The sequence below is a fragment of the Neofelis nebulosa genome, chromosome 15, assembly GCF_028018385.1.
Source record: "Neofelis nebulosa isolate mNeoNeb1 chromosome 15, mNeoNeb1.pri, whole genome shotgun sequence".
Classification (NCBI taxonomy): domain Eukaryota; kingdom Metazoa; phylum Chordata; class Mammalia; order Carnivora; family Felidae; genus Neofelis; species Neofelis nebulosa.
In genome coordinates, this window is record NC_080796.1 from 16,484,266 (window position 1) to 16,510,730 (window position 26,465).

General features: G+C 49.1%; 1 protein-coding gene across 4 annotated transcripts in view; it reads left to right on the plus strand.

Annotated features, from left to right (window-relative positions):
* STYXL2 (serine/threonine/tyrosine interacting like 2) overlaps window positions 1–24,059 on the plus strand; it is a 31,343-nt gene extending 7,284 nt beyond the window's left edge. For 3 of the 4 annotated variants that reach the window (XM_058702434.1, XM_058702435.1, XM_058702436.1), the window contains 4 exons: window positions 8,085–8,179; window positions 11,514–11,745; window positions 14,509–14,726; window positions 20,724–24,059. In XM_058702434.1, the coding sequence (XP_058558417.1) occupies window positions 8,085–8,179; window positions 11,514–11,745; window positions 14,509–14,726; window positions 20,724–23,542 (3,364 nt within the window). In that variant the 3' untranslated portion in view covers window positions 23,543–24,059. The remainder of the gene's footprint in view (window positions 1–8,084; window positions 8,180–11,513; window positions 11,746–14,508; window positions 14,727–20,723) is intronic. The other variant, XM_058702437.1, reaches the window with a different exon arrangement.
* The last annotated feature ends 2,406 nt before the right edge of the window (window positions 24,060–26,465 follow it).

A 26,465-nucleotide genomic window follows, 5' to 3' on the forward strand; every position in this document is an offset into this window, starting at 1 on the left:
AAATTTAAAAAAATGGACAAAAGATTTGAACAGATACTTCACCAAAGAAGATACATGAAATGCAAATGAGCACATGAAAAGATCCTCAAAATCCTTAGTCATTAAGGAAATGCAAATTAAAACCACAAGGAGATACCATTCCATACTTATTAGAATATGTAAAATTAAAAAGATCGACCATACTAAATATTGGTGAGAATGTGGAAGGCCCAGTCCCACTGCTGGTGGGAACGTAAAATGGTACAACCATTTTATAAACTTTTTAAAAAAGTTAAACGTACACCTGCTTAAACATATACCTACACCTGTATGATCTAGTCATTCTCCTCCTGGGTATTTACTCACAAGAAGTAAAAGCCTGTGTCCCTGCAAAGACTTGTACATGAATGTCCAGAGCAACTGTATGCATAAGAGCCTGGAAACAACCCAAATGTCCATCAACCAGTGAATGGGTAAATGCACGGGGGTGGATTTACACACTGGAATACTATTCAGCAGTGAAAAGGAATGAATTATCGATTCATACAACCACATGGATGAATCTCAACATAATTATGCCAAATGAGAGCAGTCAGACAAGAAAGGGTATATACCATGTGATTCAATTTATAGAAAATTCCAGAAAATGCAAATGACTCTCTATAGTGACAGAAAGCAGATCAGCGGTGGCCTGGGGAGTCGGGCAGGGGGAGGGTGGAGGGAGGGCTTCCAAGGGGCCTAAGGAAACTTGGGGGATGATAGATACGTTCACAGTCCTGATTGTGATGATGGCTCCACGTATGTCAAATGTTAACCAATCACACATTTTAAGTATGTGCCATTTGTGTAACAATTATATACCTCAAAAAGCTGTGCTATGAAAGGGGACATAAAACTCTCTTCCGGGAGGCAGCGTAGTGCTGTGGAAAGAACTTAAATGGTATAACCGAGGCCAAAGTTGAAGTCAGGTCTGCTCTCCCACTTAGTAGCCATGAGAGCGTCCATAAATTACTTACTCATAAAATTGGAATAGCTGGTTTGCCCAGTGGTGGAAATTAAATGATATAACGTATGTTGTTTGTAATATACATGTAATATATGACACACATTGTTGTAACATAGAAAGGCACATTAGGTATTGATAAATGGTGGTTCTTTCCTTTTTCTTCCAGAGAAAGATATCTGACAGTAACTAACGATGTCAAGGAACTTGTATCTAACCAGAGACCCACCCACCTTTGTTAAAATGGCACATGTCTCTCGTGCTGTCAGCAAATACTGTATTCTAAGCAGCTGATCGTCACCGTTGCTTTTGGTCTCCATCCTGAATAGTCCTCCCTGTACTTAATTAGTGACTGAAATTCCATCCTTCTTGCTTTATCTTTTTTTTTTTTTAACATTTATTGATTTTTTATTTAAATGTTTAATGTTTATTTATTTTCGAGAGAGAGAGCGAGCGAGCACGAGTGGGGGAGGGGCAGAGAGCGAGAGAGACCCAGAATGTGAAGCAGGCTTCAGGCTCTGAGCTGTCAGCACAGAGCCTGACACGGGGCTCGAACCCACGAACCGTAAGATCATGACCTGAGCTGAAGTCGGACGCTTAACCCACTGAGTCACCCAGGCGCCCGCTGCTTTATCTTTTCAGTGAAAGGCTTGAGTCTTTTTAAGATTAAATATGTACGGAGTCAGCAAATACCCCACCAGCCACTCTTGGTCCTGGTTTCCTACGGCTACTGTAACCAATGACCACAAACTGAGTTGCCTAAACACAACACGGATACGTTCTCCTGTAGTTTCAGAGGCCGGAAGTGTGAAATCAAGGTGTTGGCAGGGCCGCTGTCCCTCCGAGGGCTTTAGGGAGGACTCCTTCCTTGCCTCTCCCACCTCCTGGCGGCTCCAGGAGTTTCTTGGCTGTGGCCGTGTCCTCGCAACCTCAGCCTCCACCTTCGCATGCTTCCTCTTCTCTCTCTTCTCTGTGTGTCCTTTTTAAGGACATTTGCCATTGGACTTAGGGCTCACCCTAATCCAGGATGATCTCACCTCAAGATCCCTAACTGAATTACATCTGCGGAGATCATTTTTCCAAATAAAACTGTATTCACAGGCTCTGGGGGGCATGTCTTTCTGGGATACCACCATTCAACTCACCGCTGCCCTAGCTCCAGCCCCTGGGAGACGAAACCGTACTGTGCCCTGGGCAACCCGGACAGGAACTTGCAAAGCCTACCCAGTGCTGCAGGCAGCCACTGCCTGTCAACCAGAGCGCGTTCAGGGGTGACGTCTGCTTGCTGTCCTGGCAGGGAGTCTTGACATTTCCAGCCTCGTCAGTAAATTTCATCCCGGGGTGAACTAAGAACCTGAGAAAGATGTGTAGACAGTGGATAGAGCTTGTCAGATCTTTGTTTTTGCCTGACTGGAGGCACTGACCTCAAACGCCTTAAATTCAAACCCGCCTCTGTGAATCATTCTCTCTGGAAGAAAGCCTTCAGCTAGAGATTCAGCCATCTCCCAGTGAGACAAATTTCCCTAGGTAATTTATGAGTTAACACTACAAGTTAAAACCTCCTGTCCAGTGGGACGACTTGGTGGGGCCTCGCCCGTTTCCATAATCTCCATCAGACCCCCCCACTTACCCAAATGAGCACAGTCTAAGAAGTCAGCGTGCTTCTGCCACAAACCAAGCTGTAGACCGGCCCTCCCCTCCCTAGTAAGGAGACCGCCGCCCCCCAACTCTCTAGGTGGTCTGGAGCCCACGTCTGCCTCTCCTCTTCCTCCTTGGCTACGACCAATTTTCTCTTCCTTTCCAAATGAAGGATCAGACTTCTTTAGCCTTCTCCTGTTCTGATTTGGAGAGCGTTTTTCTGTTTTCCTTCATTTCTTTCCAAGTCAAAATTCACTTCTTTCTTCGGCGTTTTGGACCTGAATTTTTCAAGCCTTTGCGCTTTCTAGAACTCCTTGATGATCTCCTCAGACCGTCTCTCGTGACAGCATTTTCCTCTCCACCTTCCGCTAAGTCCCTTAACGATGCTGCGCCAACCTTCCCTACAGCGAGGTCTCTGTGCCTGGTAGTGGCAGGTGGGACAGGAGCTGGGGACATGGAGTGTCAGGTCTGTGTGTCCTTGGGAAGTGGCTACTCCTAATTACCCTTTCTCTTTTATATTTCTTTTTCCGTGAAGATTTTTCCAGCTTTCACAAACCTTGCTGGAAGCAGCTGGCCATAAATCCATTTGCTTAAGTTTACTGACTTCTCTCCTTCTCTGGAGCCTGAACTTTGCCTGTGTGGTCACTTTCTCTGAAGTGAATGAACACTTGGAAGAAACTCAGAAATCTGTTCCTTCTTTGCAAAAGCCACATCAAGATAGACACCCCCTCCTGGGCCTCTGCCTCCATTTCATTCCCGAGGGACTCCTTGAGGGGGGGACTTCCTCCTCCCTTCCTTCCTCCTTCTCTTCCTTCCTTTCTCCCTCTCTTCCTTCCTCCCTCCCTCCTTTTCCCTCTCTTCCTTCCTCCCTACCTCCCTCTCTATCTCCCTTCCTTCCTCCCTCCCCCTTCCTTCCTCCCTCTCTTCCTTCCTTCCTTCCTCCCTCTCTTCCCTCCTCCCTTCCTCCCTCTCTTCCTCCCTACTTCCTCCCTTTCTCCCTCCCCCCTTCTTTCCTCCCCCCTCCCTTCTTCTCTTCCTTCCTTCCTCCCTTTCTCCCTTCCTTCCTTCCTTCTTTCCTCTCTTCCCTCCTCCCTCCTCCCTTCCTCCCTCTCTTCCTCCCTTCCCCCTTCCTTCCTCCCTCTCTTCCTTCCTTCCCCCTCTCTTCGTCTCTTCCTTCCTTCCTCCCTCCCTCTCTCCCTTCCTTCCTTCCTTCCTCCTTTCCTACCTCCTTCTCTTCCTTCCTCCCTTTGTCCCTCCCCCCTTCCTTCCTTCCTTCCTTCCTTCCTTCCTCCCTCTCTTCCTTCCTCCCTCTCTTCCTTCCTCCCTCCCCCCTTCCTTCCTCCCTGTCTTCCTTCCTTCCTTCCTTCCTTCCTTCCTTCCTTCCTTCCTTCCTCCCTCTCTTCCCTCCTCCCTCCCCCCTTCCTCCCTATCTTCCTTCCTCCCTACTTCCTCCCTTTCTCCCTTCCCCCTTCTTTCCTCCCCCCTCCCTTCATCCCTTTCTTCCTTCCTTCCTTCCTTCCTTCCTTCCTTCCTTCCTTCCTTCCTTTTTCAGATGCTGGGCAGGACCCATTGAATTGATTTTATGAAACACTAACGGGCACAGTCTGTAATTTTGAAAAACACAGGTCTAAAGAAAACTGCACCAGTCTCCTGCTCTTGGTTAGGAAGTCCATCAAATTCTGCTTTATTGTTTCTCTTCCAAATCACCCTCAAGGCTTTTTAGCTGCTGCTCTGTGATCCTGTGATGAGGTGTGTATTGATCCTAGATTCTCTCCTTCCCTGCCTGTCTTTTCGAGCAGCCAGCCTTGCTGCTTTCCAATCAGGGTGTAAGTGTCATTTCACTCTGTCTCAGATCTGCGGGCGGAGGCACAGACATGGTCATAAATCACAGCCTCCCCGGCCACCATCTCACTGACCTTGCAAATATGAACAGGGCCCGTTGTTCAGGTCTCGCTTCTCTTTCTCCTTTTTCCTCCCTGCAGTCCTGCTTCTCCACGGAAAATGAGAGAACTGCTTCTCAATGCCTAAACTTTGTTCTCCACTTAGGTCCTTTGGGGTCCCACTCCTCACTTGACTTAGTAAACCGCGTCTGTGGCACAACAGTTTAGGACCGTTAGGTTTACACGTCCTTTTCTCTTAGCAGATGACTCATAATTTACATCTTATCCTCAACACTAGATAATGCTGAGCTCAGTTTACTGTGGTTCACCTGCTTGCCTCAGCAGCCAAGAACAGACACATCACGGGGCTGGGGGAAGAATCTGTTCTTTACCCCCCTCCTTTCTCAACCATGAAGCCGCCAACTCCTGAAAAGTGTACTGGGTAGAGTCTTCCAGAGTCTCAGACTCACTGACCCGTTAGCTGCCTCTCAATCTTGACCACCCACAAGAGGGGAGCATGCTCTCACCCATTTCCATTTTCAGATTTGAATTTCAAATTCTCCCCTATCAAACCCACAGCCTCAGAGTTCAGGTCCATTTAGGACAGATGCTCAGTTCCCTGTATTTGTCGTGGAAACCAAATCCACACGACAACCTGGCGTCTGTGTTGTTTAGGGAAAACGGCGTGATCGTGGGCTTCGCGGAGAGTTCCAGGCGGGGATCCTGGGGACACTGCCGGGTGAGTCCCTGGCCAGCCTTTCCACACAGCTGCCAGGTGAGGGCTCCTCCTGTGTCCCTTTTCAGTTTGTGCCCATTGTTTAGAAAACCCATTACAGGAGTGAGAAAACCTCTTCAGAGCGCAGAGCACAGGGAAAACCACCCTGAGGGAGAAAAGAGGTGCGGGGCCAGGAGAAAGCCCCTCTCATCCCGCAGCAACACAAGGGTTCTCTGCTCATTACCTGGTCAGGGTTTTGCTGTGATTTCCCCCCCAAACCTCGTTTGACGTAATACTGACCCTTAATAAACAAAATGGTTATTTTACTAATACTAGTATGACTAATATTGCTTACAAACGAAAGAATAAAACTCCCTTAGTAAATATTGTTTGTTTATTTATGGGGATGTGACTCCCATTTCTATACAAGTTGAGGCTCTGACCCTAGTTTTATGAAGTGTTGCTATTTGAAAACTGAGACTGCCCTGAAACCTGGGCCCACGATGTCCACAGGGAGATGGGCTTCTGCAAAGTCCCATCGCACGAGGAAACTGGGTGAGGAAGGGAGGCCAAAAGATTAGCCTCCCAAAAGGATGTCAGCCCAAGGGAAACCAGCGCAAGCTGAGGCTGGAAAGGAGAAAGAGGCCAGAGATGGAAGGGCCTGGAGACCACTGGGTTTGCTCCCCAAGGTGGTGTGCGGGCACCTTGCCCAGTACCTGGCAAATTCCGTCCATTCATCTATCCGTCCGTCTGTTCATCCATCTGTCCACCCACCCTTCACTCAGTGTGATCTGTCTGTCTGATCACCTTCACTGGTCTGGAGCTACAGGGGCCGAAGAAAGGACCTAATGTGTGCCTTTACAGACCTCACACCTGCCCCCACCAGGTGTTTTATTCTTTTCCACCTTCACCAAACCACGGGACGTCTCCAGTTCATCCAAGGATCGTATCCCACACACCTCACCTTTAATCCACCCCCACTCTCCAGTCACGCTTACCTAAAAATGCATCTTCTGGAGTGCTGGGAGTGCCAGGGGAGTGTCATTCTTGGTGCAAGAATGGGAATCCCTCAGGAATTACCAACGACAGTGCCCACTGTGCTGTCCCTTATGCTGCATGGGCAGGTCTAGCCCCATCCTGGGTAGAGTCGTAGGCTACTCCTTTGTTTTGGCAAAGCGATTTCCTCCTCCGTAGGCTTTCTAGCCCTGAGCACACCATTCTCCAAGGCGGTGACTCTAATGTGGATTTCTATGAGAAAATTGTCCTGCTAATCGATTCGGCTACACTTACCTTCACTTGAGTTAGCTCCGGTCAGTTCAACTGGACTCACTGCAACTCAGAACAGGATGGCCCTATGTTTGCATCATAGCCCTGCCTCTTATTGACCGCCGTGGGGGAATTTCATTAGCCTATCTGGGCCCCAGTTTCCTTACTTAAAATAAACAGAAATGATAATACCTGCTGCGTGGGAGTTTTGCCAGGATGAAACTCATAAAGGAGCCCCAAAATGGTATCCATTCGCAACACAATGAATGAAAATAGACCAAGGAACATCCCTGGGAAGTTTCTAAATACTGAAAACCAAAAAAAAAAAAAAAAAAAAAAAAAAAGATCCTATCAGTTTCCATAAAGATAAAATAAGTCAATTTGCAAGGATCAGGAAACACACTGACTTCAGACTTTGTAAAAGCAAAAAGACAGTAGAACAGAGGTTCCAATTCTGGGTAAGTCGGCAAACACACCCGCCACGGTCCCATGGATTGCCTTTATAAAACCTGAACAGAAGGATACAACAACGGTTCAAGGACTCTGGAAAGTAAATAGTAGCAGGCAGGTTGAGGAAGATAGAATTCAAAGTACAACCAAACCAGCAATATGAGTATCATTTTTTCCCTCTGGAATACCCAGTTGTGACTGGAGGCAATGGAAACAGTAGGCTGGGGTGCATGGAATATTACCCGGCAGTAAGAAGGAACAAATTATTGATTATTGCAATAGAATAGATTACTCATAGATGCCTTGTACGAAGTGCAATAAGCCAGATACAAAAGACGATGATATGATTCAACTTATATAACATTCTGGGAAAAAGCCACACCGTAGGGACAGAAAACAGATCATCGATTTTACAGGGGATGAGGTTCAGGGAGGGGCTGAACATAAAGGGGCAGCGTAAGGGATACTGCGTCCTACCCTTGTTTCTGCCTGTAATTCGCCGCGTTCCTCAGATCCTTTTTGACATCTCTGCTGAATTATTTCTGGAAAAATTGCCTTGACATTTACCTAAGTTACTTTATTGCATCCCTGGTCTCAGGCTGAACCTTGATTGCTTATATTGAGAATCAGGACTGTGCATTTGAGCACACCTTCGGATTTCCCCATGCCAGCCCTTTATTGTGAGCCCGTTCTCTTTCAAACAGGGGAAAGATGTGGGGCATGGAGGGAACGGTGGCCGTCTGCCCAGCCCGCCAATCCAGCAGCACCTTGGTTAGGGCCATGCTATGGTATTGACAACAGAGGAACGGGGGCGAGAGGGAAAAAATGAGCAGCACTACAGCCAAGGATGGGAACCCAGTAGAGAAGGTGAGGCCACATCAGGCCCAACCACAGACACTATTCCGTCCACAGCCTGGACTACCTCGTCATTAAACGCCAGCTCACACAGGTGCCAGCTCCGGTCTGAACACAGGTGGCGACAGCATCACGGTGTTCTAGATTCTCAGGCTCCCTACACTGAGGAAGGCATTCCCTTCATCTCTCGTTGCTTTGCACTATGCCTGAAGTCAGATCCAGGGGTCTTGTCTAGTCAGAGCGGCTCCCGTTCAGATGCCGCCCAGAACCTTCTCACACAGATGTCCTCTTCTCTCAGGTACTCAATGGTCTCAGATGCAGAAACAGAAAGCATTTTCATGGAACCCATTCACCTGTCTTCAGCTGTTGCAGCTAAACAGATCATCAATGAAGGTAATGCCATCAGAAAGCGGTTGGGAGCAGGGAGAGCCCGCGACTCATCTGGGGACCCTCGGAAGGGGCCCCGTGGAAGATGTCAGTGTGCTTCCCAGGTGCTGCCCGTCACATTAAGAGGAACAGATCCGAGGAGGCATTTCTGCCAACACAAGTCACTATCCACCTTCATGAGACGGAGGTGGAAATTATTATGTATCAGGGTGAATGGATAACTCTGTCGAGTCAACAGCCGGGGAGGCATTTCCAGTCTGCTCCTATGGCCTCCCATTCAGTTCTTTCAGTTAATATCAGAGGTCCTGGAGTGGCTTATGCTAGAGACACAGACCTGAAAGCCCAAGAAATGACCAGAAGCACCCAGAGAGTTCTCTTCAAAGGGATATCCAGATTTAGATCTGCATTTCCACTAGTGCCTGGAAATGGTTTTCAATCTGAAATATATATAAGGAGGAGGTAGGGAAAGGTGGGGAGGGGAGAAATGTTAATATGCACACAACAGAAAATATACTCATCCTGATTGGATGGATTTTTTTTTTCCTAATCAATTTAAAAAAAATGTTTTTAACGTTTATTTATTTTTGAGAGACAGCATGAGCAGGGGAGGTCAGAGAGAGAGGAGGACACGGAATCCGAAACAGGCTCCGGGCTCCGAGCTGTCTACACAGAGCCTGACGCGGGGCTCAAACCCACAAACCTTGAGATCACGACCCGAGCCGAAGTCGGACACTCAACCGACTGAGCCACCCAGGCGCCCCTCTAATCCATTTTGAGCAAATTTCTTTTCTTCTTCCTTTGTCTTGGGTGTCTCTGTCACTGCTGGTGGGATGTCGCTAACGACACAAGGCCCTGCTGGGCTTTGGGCTTAATCCAACATCCACTTGATGGTGGCCACAATCCGGTCCCCGGCCATTGGTCGTGAGAACTGTGCATGCTGCTTGCTCTATATAATCCCGGGTCTTTGTCAGTTCTGGGCTCTTTGGGTCCCCACAGGGTCCCTGAAGACGCGTAGGTCTCCTGTTCACCTCGCGAGGAGCCAGAAATTCCATTTGCCTCTGCTTGCGATCTGGGCACCGTGGGAGGCCCCATCTTTTTAAGGAACTCTCAAGTTTTTCCTATTTCACCACCCTATCTGGGGTCTCTGTTCCCTTGCTCCAGGCAGACCAAAGTGGCTTCACCCGGTCCAGATCTCTCTAAATTGCCACAGGGACCACCCTCAGTCCGGAAGTTTTGTTTTTTGTTTCCTCCTGTGTGTTTGGGAACTTCCCTCACCTTCCAGCCTGCATCATCCCTGCTCTGTGTTTCACTCTCTGGACACCCCCCCCCCCACCGCCCGCCATGCCTGAGTTCTTGCTAAGCGAAAATCCAGCTTTAGGAGTTGTGAGAAAACCATTTCCCCTCCTGAAAACTTCACTGTCAAGCCTATAGAATGCTATGGACACGTCTATAGGACATTGAACACGTAGGTTGAAATCGAAAGCCTTTCTTCGATTCTAGGGTTTAGCTACTCTCCTCTTGTCTGGGGCAGTAAGCTTACAGTTCCTCGATCTTAGTGGCGGAAGGGCGGTAGGGGAAGAAACAGTATATGACAGAGAAAAGAAAAACGTACCAAGTCATATTCCAAGCCATCGCCCTGCTCACCAGTGATCAGATAAAATGATTGTTGAAGATTAAATTGTTAGATTGTTAAAGATAAAAATGATTGTTGAAGAATCCTTCATTCTCTTGAAAGTCTGCATATGCGTTCCTCTGAAGAAAAAAATAAATGGGAGAAATTGATGCAGGGCGAGGGGGTGGAGTTGAAACAGGCCGAGGGGTGGACCACAGACCTACTGTAAGCAGGAGCCACCAGCAGGAATGAGGGACTGGGACATTTGTTCCACTGGAAAGGGAAATATCAAGACAGCGACCTGCTATATAAAGAGCTGAGGAAGACAATGCTGTATGTATATTTTCATGAAGCATCAGGGAGTTTTCTTTTTTACATGTAGTAAAGGAGAGCCATCTCAGTTAGGGGAGGAAAGGAGAGGGGCTTTTACATTTGCTAAGTAAGATCCCAGGAGAGCCAGGGGAGACTGAGTGGTAGAGAAAATAGGAATGATTCATCTATTTTTAAACAAAATAAAGCTCTGGGATTGCAGGGGTTTTCTTCTTTCTGCTTTTGAAACGGAGATCAGAGAACATTTAGAGCTGAGATCTGACGCAGGGATATGGGGGCCCATCGGGTGGTGCGGGAAAGGGAAGAGAGAGAGAGAGAAGGGCTTTAGGGAAAGGGAGTGCTAGAACCCAGAACTCCCAGGACCCGCAGACCCTGAGCAGCAAGCCCGGTGTACTGTTTTTCCCGTGAAGGGCTGGGCCTCGTCTATGTGCCACACGTGGCTGTGCTCTCACGTGAAAGCCACACGTGGCTTTCACCCATCAGGGAAAGCGATGGCCAACACAGGCAACATGCCTTTCTTACTTTTCTTCCATCTCTAGTCAGGATTTTTGGCTCCTAAGTGGCAGGAAAGGATTCGCCCCCCCCCCACCCCACTATTCTTGCAGACTTTCTCAGAGAAAGAAATATCTGACTCTCCCCCCAGATTTGATCAATTGAGAACAAAAATATTAGGAGCAGGAGAGAGAGTCTCGCTCGAGAGGTGGGTGAATGGATTTTGAACTCATCTAGAATCTGAGTTTTTCTGAGCTGTTGGCAGAAAGGCCCTGAGCGCTGTTTTGGGACTGGCATTGGAGTTCCTGGCAAAACCTTTGCCACCTGTTGGAAAGCTGGGAGGCTGAGACTCACAGGCGCTCGGACGCCAGTGGGAAGAAGCAGACAACGCGTGAAATAAATTAATTAAACATGTATGGGAAAGTGATCGCACGTGAAGTCTAAAGTTTTACTTTTCCCAAGATTACTTGCCTTATGTATGTAAAGGAGTCAAACTAATAAAGTGACTTACGTTATGAAAGAGTGTCATTTATTCATTTGGTAAATGATTCCACCCTGTATGGAGCACTGTGGGAACTGTAAGTGTGAATCAGACATATACCAGGTACTTAAGGACCTTGGTCTAAGAAGTTGTCAGCCAGCTTGAGAAAAATACAGGAAGGAGTAAAGAACACCAGTGTCCCTTCACCTATACCAATCTACCTCTGCTGCTGCTGGCCCTGACCACAAGTGTCCAGGCCAGTGCAGGTCCCCTCCCCACCCTGGGCCTTCATTAAGTCCTTCCTGGCATTTGAGCTCATGTCCAGAGTCCTGGCAGCAGACTGGCCAAGAGTGGATTCTCCTGAGGAACAGGGAGCGTCATGGTGCTCTTGACTCTTTGACGAGAATGCTGCCTGTCCCTTCTAGAATTCAAGCCGCGGGGGATCAGAGCCGAGGCAGAGTGTCCAGGCATGCTGGAGTCGGCCGAGCACCTGCTGGTGGAGGACCTGTACAACCGTGTTAGGGAGAAGATGGACGACAGCAGCCTATACAACACCCCCTGCATCCTGGATTTGCAGCGGGCCTTGGTCCAAGACCGCCAGGAGACCCCCTGGAATGAGGTGGATGAGGTCTGGCCCAATATCTTCATAGCAGAGAAGTGAGTCTGACTGCGGGGAGGTCACGACCCTTTGTCCTACCCTTCTGGACAGTGCCCGAGAGCGATGAAACTCCCCCATGTTCGGCAAAGGCCCCAATAACTCCATCAGCAAGTTGATGTTGCCTGATGGGACATTTGGAGCCAGTGATGATACTGATTTTTGTATGTATTGCCAACCACCGAAACATTTCACAAGAGGACAAAGAGGTTACAAATTACATATATATATATGATATATATATATCATATATATATAGTATGATACATATATAGTATGATACATATATAGTATGATACATATATAGTATGATATATATATAGTATATATAGTATATAGTATATAGTATATATAGTATATATATACTATACTATATATATAGTATATATACTATATATATAGTATAGTATATATAGTATATATATCATATATATAGTATATATATATATACTAGTATATATAGTATGATATATATATAGCATATATATATAGTATATATATACTAGTATATATAGTATATATATATATGCTATATATATATATAGTATAGTATATACAGTATAGTATATATAGGATATATATAGTATATATATATAGTATATAGTATATAGTATATATAGTATATATATAGTATACTATATATAATATATATACTATATGTATAGTATAGTATATATAGTATATATATATCATATATAGTATGATATATATATAGTATGATATATAAAGTATGATATATATATTATGATACATATATAGTATGATACGTATATAGTATGATATATATATTATGATATATAGTATGATATGTATATAGTATGATATATATATAGTATGATATATATATAGTATGATATATATAGTATGATACATATAGTATGATACATATATAGTATGATATATATATAGTATATATATAGTATGATATATATAATATGATACATATATAGTATGATACATATATAGTATGATACATATATGGTATGATATATATATAGTATGATATGTATATAGTATGATATATATGTAGTATGATATATATAGTATGATATATATATAGTATGTGTATAGTATGATATATATAGTATGATACATATATAGTATGATATATATATAGTATGATATGTATATAGTATGATATATATGTAGTATGATATATATAGTATGATATATATAGTATGTGTATAGTATGATACATATATAGTATGATATATATATAGTATGATATATATATAGTATGATATATATAGTATATATATAGTATGATATATATAATATGATATATATAGTATATATATAGTATGATATATATAATATGATATATATAGTATGATACATATATAGTATGATATATATGGTATGATATGTATGTAGTATGATATATATGTAGTATGATATGTATATAGTATGATATATGTATAGTATGATATATATGTATATATATAGTATGATGCTAAATTACAAATTATATATACAGTATGATGCTACCTGAGCAATATATAGGTGTGTATGTGTATGCGCTTTTGCATAAGTAACAAATTCGAAACAAATGAGATAAAAGCGTAACCATCTAGGCGATGGTTCTACCACTGATGTTTATCTTCTTTAGGTTTCTTTTGAACCGGACGGATTTCCTAAGGAAACACCACTTGTTTTTATAATCAGAAAAAAATGTTATTTTTTTAAGTTTATGAGTGGTTTCCCAAACAAAACCCAAAGCAGTTCCTTCAGGATCTTCTTGCCAGTGCGTAATTGGCACCAACAGGCTAGTTTGTGAAACTAATTCTCCCAGTGTAAATACTCAGATACGCAGAAGCAAAGGAGGCAATTTGGGGCCCCCGTGGCAGGCAGTAGGGAAGATAAGTTTGGACGGTGGGTCTTGAGTACTCCCCCGGAAGTAGTCTGTCGCCTAGAACCTGATTCTCCGAGCTGGACACCAAGTCCTGAGCGATCTCCAGCTAGCTCTGCAGACCCAGAAACATTCACATCGTGCTCACCAGGGACCCAGACACCTCCAGATAGCCCCAGGCTTCTGCTCCTTCTCTGGCAACCCTGTCTTCACTGATTCATTGCAGCAAAAAGAGCTCTGAACTAGAAACCAGAAACACCTGCCCTTGTTTGGTCCTTTTTCCTTTCAGTCTTGGGAAGTCAAAAAAGCTGTCAGATTCACTTTCCGAATCTTCGAATGGGAATAAAAATAGTTGCCCTGTCTACCTCTTAAGTTTAGTACTAGGGATACAATAAGATGATGCATGTGAAAGGACTTTGAAAAAGTGAAGCACACCGGGTTTGATTACTACTTTTGTCTGCCACTTTTGTGTCTTTTTTTTTTTTTAAGTTTTATTTATTTAAGTCATCTCTACACCCCACATGGGGCTCGAACCCACGACCCGGAGATCAAGAGTTGCCCACCCCTCCGACTGAACCAGCCAGGCTCCCCTGCCACTTTTGTGTCTTGATGAATGTCCATTCCCAAGGCAGAGGGTTTTTAAACCAGGGATCTGTGGACCGAAGATTTCCTTACACATCAGTCTTGTTCCCTTCATCCTGCCCTCCCCTGCCCGGCTCCCTGTGCCTTCTCTCTCTGGCCCCCGCTTATGACTGTATTTGCAGTGAGCCAGGGACATATCTGGCAGCACAGAGGGCACTCACCGAGCTATGGCCTTCCCGAGCCAGCCGAAGCAGGCTGCGGGTCTCAGTGGCGGTGCACCTTTCCTTTCTAGCTCTGACTCTGGCAAACATCGTCTCTGCCTCTTTCCCCCCAGGAGTGTAGCTGTGAACAAGGCGAGGCTGAAGAGGCTGGGAATTACTCACATCCTCAACGCCGCTCATGGCACCGGCGTCTACACTGGGCCCGAATTCTACACTGGCCTGGAGATTCAGTACCTGGGTGTGGAGGTGGACGACTTTCCCGAGGTGGACATCTCCCAGCATTTCCGGAAGGCTGCCGAGTTCATCGATGAAGCCCTGCTGACCTATAGAGGTGAGGGGGGAGGGGGGAGTCTGCCTGCTCCAGGCTGCTCGAATTAATTCCGCAAGGGGGAGAAGCAACCAGGAGAGCTCATGGAAACCTCTGGGTTATGTGTCGTGTCTGGAGGCGATCTGTCTTAAGATTTTTGTCTCATTCTAAGAAGAGGGGAAAGGAAAGGATGATCATGCACCTTATCGGTAATGACTGAGGGCCTAACAGGTGCCGGGCGCTGTCGTAGGTGCGGTGGTGGAAGATGCAGACAAGGGTCCTGGCCTTTGAATCTCACACAGTGGTGATGGCAGAGAAGATTACAAAGAAAAATGTCCGTGACAAGCGTGAGGCAGAGAGACTAAGCAGGACCATGTGTTGGAGTGACCGGCCAGCTCCTTGGGGAGGCTGGTTGAGAGGTCCTCTCTGAGAAGGGGCCATTTTACCCTGAGTGACAAGAAGGAGCTGGCCACAGAGAAGTCGGAAGAGCATTCCCAGCCAGGGGAAAGTGCTAGCACAAAGCTCCGAAAGTGGGGTAAGCGGGGTACGTTCAGGATCACAGGCCAGAGCAGATCGGCGTGGCGGGGAAGGGTCAGAGTGGCAGAGTGGCAGGGGCCCCGACACGCAGGCAGCTGACCGCCAAGGTGAGGGAGTGGAAAAGCGCCTTGATCTGATCTGCGTTTTAGAAACCTTGCTCTCTGGGCTTGGGAGACCCCAGCGGTGGGAGCCGGCAGAGTGGGTAGGACCCTTCAGTGCGGACGGGCCGCAGCCCATGCCGCGGGGGCGGCTGGGAGTGTCACAAACCTGGGCTTGAGGCCAGGCTTTGCTACGCTCTCTATTCCATGGGACCTTGGGCGGTTCCCTTCTCCAGCAGAGCCTCAGTTTCCCTTGTGTATAGCACAGAGACAAAGAGACCTAATCGTCCTAAAATTGCTGTGAGGAGTAAAATTTTATTTATTTTTTTTTAATTTTTTTTTTTTAACGTTCATTTATTTTTGAGACAGAGAGAGACAGAGCATGAATGGGGGAGGGTCACAGAGAGAGGGAGACACAGAATCTGAAACAGGCTCCAGGCGCTGAGCTGTCAGCACAGAGTCCGACGCGGGGCTCGAACTCACGGACCGTGAGATCATGACCTGAGCCGAAGTCGGACGCTTAACCGACCGAGCCACCCAGGCGCCCCAGGAGTAAAATTTTAAAACGCACATAAGAGTTGCAAATAAATATGTTATGTATATATGTATATTTATAAATACGTATCTATACATAGAATGTTTTTATATACGTATAAATTTTTATTAAAGTGAAATTTATGAGGGCACCTGGCTGGCCCAGTCAGTTAAGCTCTGACTTCTGCTCAGGTCACAAGCTCCCGGTTCATGAGATCGAGCCCCACCATCGGCTCTGGGCTGACGGCTCAGAGCCCGGAGCCTGCTTCGGATTCTGTGTCTCCTTCTCTCTCTGCCCCTCCCCGGCTCACGCTCTGTCTCTCAACAGTAAATAAACGTTAAAAAAGTGAAATTTATCAATTTTACATATATATATATTACATACGTATGTATATATATGAAACGGTTTTCTCCTTTTTTTCAATGCTTTAAAAAAAAACAACTTCTTTTTAAAAATGTATTCCTTCTGACCAATGTGATCTGAGCGTGTGTCCAAATGCCAGCGGGGAGAGGATTTCTTGGGCTGCTTGTCGCGCGCAGCGCCCTGGCGACTCCAGCGGGCGGCGCAGTGGAGATCGTGTAGACGCGGCCTCGGGCGGCGGGCCTGGAGCAGCCCCTAGGGCCGGTGACTATCAGCGGAGCAGACGCACAGCCCCAGAAGTGGGGCGACAGCGAGAGCCAGATGGCGGGAGAAGCTGCCGGGCGCTTGAGGGGGGGCCTGGGCGGACCGGAGCTGCGCCACCCGGGTGTCGTCAGGGCTTCGAGGAAGGCGGCGGCGCTGTGGGCCGCCCTGTGGCCCGAGTGGTGCGCAGGGTGCCTGGCCCAGGCGCTGGGGACACCCGGGGGAGCCCCGCCACCAGCAGGGGCCCGCGCCGGCACACCTGCCCCCCTGCTCTCACATTCAGCCCGCCGCGTCCCTTCCCCCTCCCCTCCCGCACCCCTGCCGGACAGGGAAAGGACCTTATCCTTACTGGGGTTGCCTCTGGGGTGGTTCCTCCTCCCGTCAGGGCCCTGACGGTTGTCACCATCCCTAGAAGTCGCCCCTGAGCCTTAGTTTCTGTGATTGCCTCCAAGATGCTTGGGAGACAGCTCTTAAGGAAGAAAGCTAACACTGGGCTGGGTGCTTCATGTAATAATCACAGTGCCCACAGCCGGAGGATGTTACTTACATTTTACAAATGGGAAATTGAGACCCACGGAAGGTTTAGCGACTTTGCCGCTGTGTAATAATCAAGATTAGTATCTTGGTTGCTGGTATGTAGGACCCGTCTCAAACTACCTAACCATCGCCAAAGGCATTAATTACAATACAAGCACAAATCCAAAGAGGAGAATGTGGCCTCAGGATCATCTGGAACAAGGACTGGACAATCTCAGGACTCTTGGTTTCCATCTTCTCTTTTTCTCCCTACCTCAGACAGCAAGGCCGCCCGCAGGCCTGGGCACAGACTGGCTAACTTCCGGCCTCAGTCCCATTTCCAAAGTTCCCTGAGAGAGAAAATTCGCCTGGCAGACTCTGGTCCTTTGTCTACCCTGAATTCTATCCACGGTGGCAAAGGTGGGGAGGGTGGTTTCTGGGCAAGTCCTTCTTGGTTTTCTCAGGTATGGAGAGAGGGAAAGTTCTGAGGCGAGCGAGAATTATGAATCGGAAGAATACAGCACACAAGCCTGCCATGTAAAGGCATACTGAGAATGGGGAGAGAACTCACTCACGCCCAGTGCTCTCTCCACCCTTCAAATTTTTACAACAGAGAGAGCACGTCGTAATGCAACCTCCCTCCCGCAGCGGCCCTGCTGCTAATCAAAATGGAGGCTGCAAATTAGAAAAAGACCACCTCCCTCCAGCTGTCTTACAGCTGGAAAGTTTTCATCATAACCAATCTACTTTGACTTCAACACGAAAGGTGCCCCCTGGAGTTGTGTAGAGCACAGTCTATACAGTGCTAGTGTGCTCTTGTGTGTGCTAGTGTGACCTTGAACCTAACAGAAAATGGACAATCCTGTCACCCAGGGTCTGACCCTTAGGCTCTCCCTTCTTCCAGAGGCTGCCGCTGAGGCTCCACGGAGGCATCCCAGGGTGCCAGGCACACATTCCACATCATGGGAAAGCATGGCCCACCCAACTTTGTCTCTGCCAGACTGAGTCTAAGAGGCATTTGATGTCCCTATGAGGAAGCCTGGCTGGTTGTGCCTGAAGCGTCCTGATGTGAGCTGGCCTGGTAACTCCTTCAAAGGAAGGAAGGAGGACTTTGGTGCCGGCAGTAGCAAATGGTGGCCTGGGCAGCCAGTTAAAGGGAGGTCGTTGGTGGGGCGCCTGGGTGGCTCAGTGGGTTAAGCGTCCGACTTCAGCTCAGGTCATGATCTCACGGTTCGCGGGTTCGAGCCCCGCGTCAGACTCTGTGCTGACAGCTCGGAGCCTGGAGCCTGCTTGGGATTCTGTGTCGCCCTCTCTCTCTGCCACAACCCCACTTACTCTCTCTTTCTCTCTCTCTCTCTCTCTCTCAAGAACAAACAAAACGTTAAAAAATTTTTTAAAAATTCTTGAGAGAAAGAGAGACAGAGCGTGAGTGGGGGAGGAACAGAGCAGGAGAGGGACACAGAATGCAAAGCAGGCTCCGGGCTCCGAGCTGTCAGCACAGAGCCCGACGTGGGGCTCGAACTCACAAGCCGTGAGACCATGACCTGAGCCGAAGTCGGATGCTCAACCGACTGCGCCACCCAGGAGCCCCTTAAAAGTTTTTCTTAAATAAAATAAAAAAAATAAAGGGAGGTCCTTGGCGAGAGACAGCTGAGCCTGGAGCTGGGGTGGGAGGAGATGAGAGAGTGAATCTGTAGATGCACCTTAAGCAGCTCTGATTCTGCCCACCTGCCTCCCTCTAGTGACTGCTGGCCTTTGGCAATAATGCCTTTCAGCATCACTGGGCCTCAGGTCCCTTTTAGTCTTGCCTTGGTCTCCCACCTCCTGTGTGACAGATACGGTCTTAACTGATGCAAAGACGTACTAATAAAAGTCATCCCCCTGCCCATCCTATATCGTTAGCTAGTACTCTTCACCGACTGGACAAACATCCCCAAAGACTGCTGGCAAATAGATTGATGACAGCCTGGAAGGAAGTCTCCAGTGGCTCCAGGCTGCACTGTAAACAGCCATTAGAATAAAGGCACAGAAGGCGTGTTTGTCACGTTTATGAAGGATACAAAGCAGAAAGTGAGGCTAGGGGATAATTGATCTATTGAATGCTAGGGTCAAGACTTGGTAAAAGTTTTGGTTAGCTTATAAGAACCGGTTATATCTACCAAATACACGAATAGGAATTTGTAAAGTTAGCCTTATGTTTTAAGAATGCTACAAAAAAAGTTTTTTAAAAAAAGCTTTACAGGTTTCAGTTGATATAAAATAATCTGAGTTCATTTGGGGACATAGCCATGCACACTGCAAGCTTAAATGGCATCCGTGAAGGCTCGATGCCCAGAATGAGAGTGGAGAGAGGCCCACTCTGCTCTGTGTGGGCCAGTCCAAACCTGAAATACATGTGCTACATCCTTTTTTCTTTTTTTAATGTTTATTTTTGAGAGAGAGAGAGAGAGAGAGAGAAACAGAGCACGAGTAGAAGAGGGGCAGAGAGAGGGAGACAGAATCTGAAGCAGGCTCCAGGCTCGGAGCTGTCAACACAGAGCCCAACGCGGGGCTCGAACCCACGAACTGGGAGATCGTGACCTGAGCCGAAGTCGGACTCTTAACCGACTGAGCCACCCAGGTGCCCCTATCTGCTCCATCCTGACACAGACTCTTAAGAAAAAAAGTGATAAAGTTTCATTTGCAAGGTTGGTTAGTATAGTAATGGGACACGAAAAGGTGTCTGAATAATGACTGAAAAACCTAGAATCGCCAGGAAAAGAAAAAAATTAATGAAGAATATGATAGTGATCTTCTTAAGTAGTTTTTGTATGAAAGCCCCTGTTCATATAGATGTGTTCCTTATTGACCTGGGTGCCCATTACAGAAAGGTATACTTTGCCCTAACATGTGAAAGAAGTTTCAAAAGAGTAGATTGATCTAAATATGGAGTGAAGGGTGTGTGTGTGTGTGTGTACGCAGGATACTGAGCTCCCTGTCACAGAAGGATCCAGTCTCCACTGGATGATGAATGACCCAGCCTCAGGGATTCTGTAAAGGGAATTCTCAAGTGTCTGTTATGTCTGTGGTGCTTTCCCACGCTGAGACTCCATGTGTCTGTGATTCTTCACCTTAGCTGCATTTCTTTTCTACTTTCTCCCCACTTCCCCTACCCTTTTTTTTTAATGTTATTTATTTATTTTGAGAGACAGAGAGCGCATGCGAGAGCATGCACGGGGAGGGGCACAGAGAGAGGGAGAGAGAGAATCCCAAGCTGCTTCCTCGCCATCAGCACAGAGCCCATCATGACCTGAGCCGAAATCAAGAGTCAGACGCTTAACTGACGGAACCACCCAGGCGCCCCCCACCCCAACTCTTTTATTTCTCCTCCCTCCGATGCTCGGCTTGGCCAGAAGAAAGTAGTCGTACACTCCAGTGTTTCAAAAGCGGGGATGCTGGCTAGTTCCCTTTCCCTCCTTCTCTCTGCCCGTGTTCAGACAGTGCAGAAAACGCTTACACGAGTGCAGGCGGCCTCCCTGCCCTCTCAGACATCTGTGATCTGGGGCAGCGATGCTCGTCCCTCACGGGACTTGAGCGCAGATGAATGCTGGGGGCAAGCAAATGTATTAAATCCAGCACATCTGAACAGTTCTTTTTAACAGTGCTTTAAAAAACAAAACAAAACCATAAGGCAGCCACTGTGGTTACATTAGTATCTCTTGTGGTTTCTTTCAGGGAAAGTCCTGGTCAGCAGCGAGATGGGCATCAGCCGGTCAGCAGTGCTGGTGGTGGCCTACCTGATGATTTTCCACAACATGGCCATCCTGGAGGCCCTGATGACTGTGCGTCAGAAGCGGGCCATCTACCCCAACGACGGCTTCCTGAAGCAGCTCCGGGAGCTCAATGAGAAGCTGATGGAGGAGAGAGAAGAAGACTCCGGCCAGGAAGGGGGGACGGGTGAGGCTGAGGAGGGCGAGGACGTGGGGAGCAGCAGCAGGGCCAGGGTGGGCGCCCTCACGGTGGAGGAGGAGGACGACACCCCCAGCCACCTGAGCGGCTCCTCCCTGGGGAAGGCCAGCCAGGCCTCCAAGCCCCTCACCCTCATTGACGACGACGAGGAGGAGAAGCTGTATGAGGAGTGGAGGAAGGCGCGGGGCCTCCCCACAGCCAAGGCCCCCCCGGGGGGACACGGCGGGCGCTCGGCCTCCGGCCAGGATGGCGGGGAGCCTGAAGACGAGGACGTGGACAGGATGATCCGGGAGTGGCAGAGCCGAAATGAGAGGTACCAGGCGGAGGGGCATCAGAGGTGGGGTAGAGAGGAGGCAGAGGTGGAGGCAGGCGACGCCGAAGGCTTCGTGACGAGGCGACGCAGGCACACCCTGAGCGAGAGCAGCACTTCGGCGAGCGTCCGCAGTCGCGACGTTCGGGTCCTGGAGCAGCAGCTGGAGACGAGCGGCCAGAAGCGAGGGGGCAGGCGCCGCTCGGACTCCGTGTCCACCGAGAGCACCTGGGACGTGTGGAACCAGAGGCTGCTGGAGATCGAGAGGGAAGCCTCCCGGGAGTATCACTCCAGGAGCCAGCGGGAGGCGGCGGACGCAGGCTCCGAGGCGGGGGGCAGGGTGCGAGAGGACGACGAGGAGAGCGTGTCCTCCGAGGCCAGCTCGTTCTCCAACTTCTGCAGCAGGAACAAGGACAAGCTCACCGCCCTGGAAAGGTGGAAGATCAAGAGAATCCAGTTCGGATTCCACAAGAAAGAGCTGGGGGCCGGGGACGGCAGCACCGAGCCAGGGGCGGAGGAGGCGGAGGGCGAGAGGCGTCTCTCCGACGTCGACCTGACGGCCTACCAGGCCTGGAAGCTGAAACACCAGAAGAAGGTGGGCGGCGAGAACAGGGAGGAGGTAGTGGAGCTCAGCAAGGGCGAGGACGCTGCCTCGGCCAAGAAGAGGCAGCGGAGGCTGGAGCTGCTGGAGAGGAGCAGGCAGACGTTGGAGGAGAGCCAGTCCCTGGGAAGCTGGGAGGCAGACAGCTCGGCGGCGGGCAGGAGCATCCCCCTGTCCGCCTTCTGGTCGGCGGCCCCTTCGGTCAGTGCCGGGGAGGACGCGGCATCGGTGCTCAGCACCCAGAGCCACGGCTCCCGCCCCTCTCAGGCCGGAAGCAACAGAGGCGGACGCCCGGCCTCTGCCCCTGGCCCCGCACCGCCTGACCTGCCCGCGGGGCCTGGAGACACCATTTCCATCGCCAGCATTCAGAACTGGATTGCCAGCGTGGTCAGCGAAACTCTCGCCCAGAAGCAAAACGAGGTGCTGCTGTTGTCCCGCCCGCCGTCCGTGTTGAGCGCGAAGGCGGCGCCGGAGGCCAGCTGCCTGGGGGATGACCAGGTGTCCCTGCTCAGCGGACACGGCAGCTCCTCCCTGGGCGCCTGCCTGCTGCCCCGGGGCCAGCCGGGACCCGGCCCCGACTCGCAGTCCCTGCTGTCCTCCCGCACAGCGCCGGGCTCGAGGGCCGAAGGTCTTGGGAGCAAAGTCAGGGGGACCAGCAAGCCCGTCTACAGCCTCTTTGCTGACGACGTCGACCTGAAGGAGCTTGGCCGGAAGGAGAGGGAGATACAAATGGGGCTGAGGGAGAAGATGTCCGAGTACAAGCTAGAGAAGCTGGCCTCCGACCACAAACGGAGCTCCCTCTTCAAGAAGAAGAAGGTCAAGGAAGATGAGGAGGAGGGTGGGGGTGACAGGGACGAGGACACTGACAGTGCCATAGGGAGCTTCCGGTACTCTTCCCGCAGCAATTCCCAAAAACCCGAGACAGACACGTCCTCCTCCCTGGCTGGCCCTGATCGCCGTGGAAGCGCTAGCAGCGTCGGCAAAGACACGGACGGCAGTATCGCTAAGTGGCTCAGTGGCCTCAGGACAGAGGAAAAGTCTCCTCCCCAGAGCGACTGGTCTGGAAGCTCCAGGGGGAAGTACACCAGATCTTCCCTGCTCCGGGAGACGGAGTCCAAGTCCTCCAGCTACAAGTTCTCCAAATCGCAGTCGGAGGAACAGGACACGTCCTCCTACCATGAGGCCAGCGGCAACTCCGTAAGGAGCACCTCACGGATCTCTTCCTCCTCTACCCGGGAGGGCAGAGAGATGCACAGATTCTCCCGGTCGATGTTCAGCGAGACCTCGAGCTCCCGGGAGGAGAGCCCGGAGCCCTACTTCTTCCGCCGGACCCCTGAGCCCTCGGAAGGGGAAGAGTCCCCGGAACCACGGCGTCGGAACTGGGCCAGGCCCAGGGACTGGGAAGACGTGGAAGAGTCGTCCAACTCAGACTTTTCTGAATTCGGAGCCAAGAGGAAATTCACCCAGAGCTTCATGAGGTCTGAGGAGGAGGGAGAGAAAGAGAGGATGGAAAGCAGAGAAGAAGGGAGGTTTGCTTCGGGGCGGCGGTCCCAGTATCGGAGAAGCATGGACGGAGAGGAAGAGAAAGAAATGGACGACGAAGCCATCATCGCTGCCTGGAGACGTCGGCAGGAAGAAACCAGGACTAAGCTGCAGAGAAGGAGGGAGGATTAAGCTGGGCCAGGCGGACCTGGGAGACTGAGAACATGGCAAGAAGCCTCGCGGCTTAGCACAGGGATCAGGACACACATTGCCACCACCCGCCAAGGGACAGGGATGTGGAAGGGATCGTCCTGAGGGGCAGAGCCTAAAAGAGAGGTACCAGGCAGCAGGGCCCCAGAGGTGCGATAGAGGGGAGGAGGAGAGCCGTCGGCGTGCGGTCTGCATGCTAGGCCACCGGACACCATTTTCTGTTGCCTGGCGTCCTCTTGAGCTTTGACGCTTCCCTCGTGTATTTGACAGTGTCCGTCACCTACTGGCGAGGTGAGCTCGTGATGGAACCAGAGCTTGCCAGAGACTTCGGCTTACGTCCGTGGGAGGACTGAATGCAGGACGTGGTTCTGTTTGTGGTTCTGTAACGAGACCCAGGAAATGTCTCCTGTGGCAAGTCTCCCCTCTCCTGACAAAGCTGAGTTCTGGTTGTTCCTTTTCAGTGCTTTGGATCTCCATTAAAGTGGTATGTTGTCAAACATTTCCCCTTCCCTCCGGTCACTTTCAGCTCATTTGAACCCACCTTAAAAGACAGAGGCAGGTTATCACGAGCCAGCCTCACCTCCTTCCATAACGCTGTGCCTCCAGACAACAGCACTGTCATCACATTAAAACAGTAATCAAGTATTTCACCTATGATACAACGTAGTGGGAAGACACGAGGAGGACCCTTGAGAGTAACCGTGAATTAGACCGAGACTGGGTTTTATTGCGGTCAGAGATACAGGTGGAGAGGGGGTCGCTCTGGAACAGCAGGGAAACAAAAGCAAACCACAGGGCGGGGGGTGGGAAGAAAAGAAGCCCAAGGCAAGGAGATGGAGACAGGGTTTTATGAAATCTCGTTGTCACCCTTACTTTTCATTCCTTGGAGGATGGTTGGACAATCCAGTGGACAGCCCACTGGATCCTTCCTGCACTTTGAATGAGCTAGGTCAGTGAGAATTCTCTACCCTTTATTCCCGGAGGCACGTCTGCCTTCCCGGACACAGGTTGGGTTCCTGAATCCAGCAGACATGTTTTGAGCCCCTTATGACAAGCATTGGTGGGTTGGTTTCTACAGTTCCTTTCAACTTGCTGCAATTTGCAAGATTTGAAGATAGGCATGTGCCATGCAGGGCTCCAGGATGTCTGGACCAATGCAAAAATCCACTTCAGGAGATGCAGTTGGCAATAGGATGATTAATGAGAAGGAAGAGGAGTGGCAAGGAACCCACCAACGGGATGAATAGTAGGTGATCGCTAATCATGTGACCAGTTTTGTTTTTAACTGAGATTCATGGGATGCGGAGATTATGTAACCTTACTGTGTGGATTATTACTCAAGCATCAAACATGTCAATGGGCACAAAGATAAAAACACTAAGGCAGAAGGGAGCAGATGTGAGCTCAAACTCAGAACTGCACGTAGTTGCCGTCGAAGCAATTGACTTAACTCGCTTGCCTTCCCTTTAATCCTTCAGGCTACAGTTCAGCGGCATCTGATGATGGGCCTTTTCTCTCTGACTGAGAGGAAGAAAGAGGCCTTGGGAAAAAACACTGCTCAGTTTTTGTCCCATTTGGCCCTTTCCTTCTCCCTTTGCTCACTGAATTTCAGTGAGCCTTGGTCCCTGGTTTCCAGAGCCTGATAGAACATTCTCATCATATGAAACGACATCATCTCAATATGCCCCCAGCAAGGCACCCCTGGAAGGCTCAGTTGGCTGAGCAGCCAACTCTTGGTTTTGGCTCAGGTCATGATCTTATGGTTCGTAGGTTCAAGCCCTGACTCACGCTCTCTCTCTCTCTCTTCTTATTCCCCACTCTCTCTCTCTCTCAAAATAAGTAAACTTTCAAAATGGCCCCCAGCAAGAAGACTAGTTGTGGCCCATTTTAGGGTATGCACATCTCACTCCTATGGGGAAGTTTCTGGCACAAGCACAATAAACTGGGAGGTTAGTCTTCTGGAGGGAGCAATGAGAATGTCCCTGAGACAACAGCTGTGTTTTCCTTTTCTGATCTTCTTACCTTGAATAATCTTGGTTGTTTGTTTGTGGCTTTTGTGGGGTTTTTTGGATTTTTGTTTTTTACTTTTTTAAAAAAAGTTTATTTATTTTTGAAAGAGAGAAAGACAGAGTGTGAGCAGGAGAGGGCAGAGAGAGAGAGGGAGACACAGAATCCGAAGCAGGCTCCAGGCTCTGAGCCGTCAGCACAGAGCCTGATGCAGGGCCCGAACCCACGAGCTGTGAGATCGTAACCTGAGCTGAAGTCGGACGCTTAACCTACTGAGCCATCCAGGCGCCCCTTACCTTGAATAATCTTGTGATTTGAGGATAAACACTTAGAAAGCCAAGGTCAGGGATGAAGAGACCAAATGAACTGACAGGCCAGCTGAGCAGCTGCCCCCGGCACCCACCCATCCATAGGAGCGAATTAACTCAGGCCTTCACACATGTCTCTCTCTTTTTTAACATAAGTGAAAAATATAAATAAGGTGATCTCAATCACCTCAAGGTAGACAATTGTTTTAAAAACATACCTAGTCACTCCCAACTCATACGCCCCTGAATGGATGTTGAACAAACATGGAAAACTCTTGGTTTCGAGAGTCACCCCCAGTCTTTCCCCAGCCTTGAGTGTGAGCCTTGGGGGACACAGACCACCTGGCCTGCTTTTAGCTGCACTCATAGGCTAGAGGGCAACACTGGCCCCTCTGTGGAGGCGCTCAGCTCACTAGAGGATGAAACGAGAGAGGGGTGAGGTCAAGACCTGGAGAAAAGCCTTTGCTTGCTGTGTCTCCAAGGAGAGCTCCTTTAGAATCCTGTAGTCAGAGAGGTGTCTGTCTGAGAATTTAGGATTCTGAATTTAGGTGAGTCCTGGAGTCCAGACTTTATTTGGGGAAATGACACCG